Source organism: Drosophila pseudoobscura, chromosome 2, assembly GCF_009870125.1.
Source record: "Drosophila pseudoobscura strain MV-25-SWS-2005 chromosome 2, UCI_Dpse_MV25, whole genome shotgun sequence".
In the NCBI taxonomy this organism is placed as follows: Eukaryota; Metazoa; Arthropoda; class Insecta; order Diptera; family Drosophilidae; genus Drosophila; species Drosophila pseudoobscura.
The window spans coordinates 23,042,430-23,046,043 of record NC_046679.1 but is presented as its reverse complement, the minus strand read 5'-3'; the positions used below and the strand labels follow the sequence as shown (position 1 = coordinate 23,046,043).

The 3,614-nt window shown below is 43.2% G+C and overlaps 1 protein-coding gene across 1 annotated transcript; it reads left to right on the top strand.

Annotated features, from left to right (window-relative positions):
• The first annotated feature begins 660 nt into the window (after positions 1 to 660).
• LOC4802513 (uncharacterized) lies at positions 661 to 1,249 on the top strand. Its single transcript, XM_001359384.4, has one exon. It carries the CDS (start codon positions 754 to 756, stop codon positions 1,060 to 1,062), a length of 309 nt encoding a protein of 102 aa, XP_001359421.3. The 5' UTR covers positions 661 to 753; the 3' UTR covers positions 1,063 to 1,249.
• The last annotated feature ends 2,365 nt before the right edge of the window (positions 1,250 to 3,614 follow it).

The window sequence follows — 3,614 nt, the reverse complement described above, 5'->3', positions numbered from 1 at the left end:
ATTTGCACAGTATTAGATCATGCTGCGACCACGTGGTTATTGTGACCCCTATGTACATACAGTGTAGACTACGGTTACATTCAGAAAACTTTGATTGCATAATTGTGAATGGGAAAAGTACGCTGCGATACGTGGAACTGGTAGGAAAACCAGCTGGTGCCATAGCCACTTCCGCTGTGATGTATTCTTGCACCTTTTGGCACGCGTTGTGCCACTTTATAGAGCCCCACGTCCAACTGTTCCACTTCCGCCGCCTTCCTCGTGTCGTAAACAGCCTCAGACCTCAGTGGGATCACTCCATACTTGACCTATGGCCAGGAACGCCCCCGCTGACTGGACTGTGCCCTCATGCCGTGCTTTTCACATCCCTGGCATCTTCCTTTAGTCGAGACTTTTTGGTTGATTTGGGTTTTACGCACGGATTTACATCTGTTTGCATTTTGTCCTGCTTCTTTGTACCGAACCGAGCAAATGGGCGATTTGTTTTCAACTCCATTTGGGCTCACAGAGAGCCATTATAGCCATTAGCAAAATGTTTTTAGGGTTTTCATTTCGGCATTTTCCACGCCATAGTTTGGTTTGGTTCGGTTTGGTTTTATGTCTGCTAACTCAATTAGCAGTTGGGAATCACAGAAGAGAATAATCGTCACTCCAGCCTTCACTTTCCAATCAAGTGTGACGTTTGAATCCATCAAGCAGATATATTAATTTCGAAAAAAAGGTAGATAGAAAAGAAAACATTTATTTTTTAGCATGACAGTCTACAAACAGTATAGTCGCGCCAAGCCCTACCTGCCGAAAGACCCGAAAAAACACAATCTCGGACATCAATCCTTCACCCCCTCCTATGAGAAGGACGCTCCAAAGATGAGTCTGCTGATGTGCTGGCACTACGGCCGCAAATGGCTGGAGGAGTCCAAGGAGTTCCACGAGAAGATCGCGAGAAAAGAGCGAGGCTTTATACAACCCGGCATCGAAGGCTGGCTGCAGAAACGCATGACAGCCGCGATGCGTCGTGCTAATAATCTGGACCCTATTCAGAAGAAGCCTAAATGGGGATAACCATATGGTCAAAGACCATGGAGCTTGTACAACAGTTAACTCAAGTTAAAAGAAAAGAAAAGAAAAAGAAATAATTGTACAATCAAGAGCCAACCAAAGCTTTTATTCGTTGATCGAGTTATTCAGTTACCTAATTGATTCGTGTTCATTTCTTGATTCTAAATAAAACATACTAGCTCAAAGAAACGCGTTTTACCTCTGCACTCCCATTCATATCGGCATTTCCTTTTTTAGTTCTCTCGTATTAAATATTCTTCCCGCACTTTCAGTTTACACTCTTGGAATAGGGGACTCCCTTACCAGTTCCTATATGATAGGCCCCCCACAAAGTACAAAACTCTTTCAAAATATCTTTCCACTCACTTCATTACCAACTGAGGCATATCCATTGGGTCTACGTATAATAAAAACCACTTCAGAAAACTAATTTTTGAGCATTAGAAAGGGCTGGCCGCCGCCCTATGTGTACATAGGTAGTTTCCCCCCGCCCCAGGCCTATTGTGATCCGGTATGACTTTGCTTTCAAAACATATTTGTAACGGCAAAAAGCCGACACAACAAAAGCGTAAGACCCAAAGATGGCAGAAAGGCTCAAGTACACGCACTTCTAAACGCAATTACGTTTGGCTTTTGCCAAGGGGCTAGGGTAGTGGTAAAGGGAATCAGAATGATGGAAGGTACAGGCACAATCATGCACAATTTGACGATCGTCATACAGAAGCAACAATCTCCATCACCTAAGGGCGAAACTTGAAACAGATTTTGTGCTTTCTTGACTTTATCCCTTCTCAGGCTCATACTCATCTCATTCTCCTACTCCTCTTTCCTTTCTTCTCTCTCTCTCTCTCTTTCTGGAACATTTCAGCACGCCCCAGGTGAAAAATAAAACGCATGCCTAGCGCAGCACCAGAGAATGCATCATCATCATCCTCACCACACACTATTGCCGTCTCGCTTGCTCAACGCCATTGGGGGTTTGGCATTGAGCCTACGTGCATATAGCCATCGCACTCACTCCCTTTCGGTGGCACGCACTTTTCTGACCTTTTGTATAGAGGGATTTGCCTTTATTAGTTTGTCTAATTGCTTTTCGCAACTATTATTATGGCATTTTCTGTTGTTGCTGTTGCTGTTGGTTTTTGTCCACATAAAAAAAAGTATCACAGATGTGTGAACCCCGCTCTGACCCCCCATTGGTACCCCTCGCTCTTTGATTTGACTCTTCACAGGGCATAAAATATATAACATTCGTTTTTCGCTTTTGGGTGTGCTTTGGTTACCATGTTCCCATCTACGATGTTCGGCTACTACTTTTGTAATACTGTTTTTTAATAAATTCTGTTAAAGAAGGCGTGAAATTTTTTTTTTGGCTGTTTCAGCATTTCCGTTTCGCGCGAGGCCCCCTGTTGCTTTGAGGGTGGGGCTGGGGTAAAGGGTCAAGGGGGCCTGGGACAGGGGAAAGTGTTTTTCATTAAATTTTAAATACAATATTATTTAATTTGGTTTGTTGGTTGATGGATGGATGGGCAGATGTCTTTGATGACAAATTTGGTTGCATATTTTCAGGGGTATTTGAAAGGAATTTCCATGGCAACAAAGGTATTTGGGTTATTGGTTCGTGGTCCTTTCTTTTCCATATGGGATTCTTTTTCTGCTCGAAACTGGATGAATATATTTAAAAGTTCTTAGTAATCATCAAAATTCACAAAAGAGAAGGTGTGGGAGTGATTGTGGGAACAGATTTACACAAAACAGAACAGATTTGCACAAAATTTCAAGGTTTTTTCTTGAAGGATCTCAAGCCTTAACTCAACTTTCATTCATAGTTTGGAAACAAAGGAACCTATCTTTTTCTAGCTCCCAGTTCACTCGAGACCTATCCCAACCAGATATATTTATTGTTCTCTCTCCTGATGTATGGCCTGCTCTGGGGCTGGAAGCACAGCAGTTATGGCTCCCACAACTCCTTGAGAAGAGAAACACTTTGGCTGGCCATATATATCCCTCACTTTTTATGCCCTTTCGTTCCTTTTGAGTTATGTTATTTATCATTCGACTGTGTAATTTTTCATTCGACAAACTTTCAGTGCCACACGCACCAGTACGAAGAGGCCAAGGAGGAGACTCCGGCTCGGACTCGGACTCGGACCCATCTGCTCTGGGGCAAACGAAATATTTTGCTTTGCTTCTTGACATTTATTTCTTCCATACAAAGCGAAACAAAAAGAGAGGACGAGTGGAAAGAGCGAAGAGAAATATGCGAACAAAAACAATAAAAAGTGTAGCAACAACAATCAACGTGCGATATTATTAATTTTACTTTATTTGTGGCGCATTCCTTGCGGGCGCCCAGGAACAGCAGAAGGACCAACGGAAAAAATAAGTAAACCAGAACCAAAGTCACGCTCATCCCATACCAAAAATAAACGACATGTGGACGTGAAGGAGGAGTAGAAGGAGGCGGAGGAGGAGGAGGAGGCGCTGGGCGAGCAGGAGAAGTTTTGGCCACCTTTGCGTGTCCATTGGTTATAATTCAAACTGCATTGGGAGAA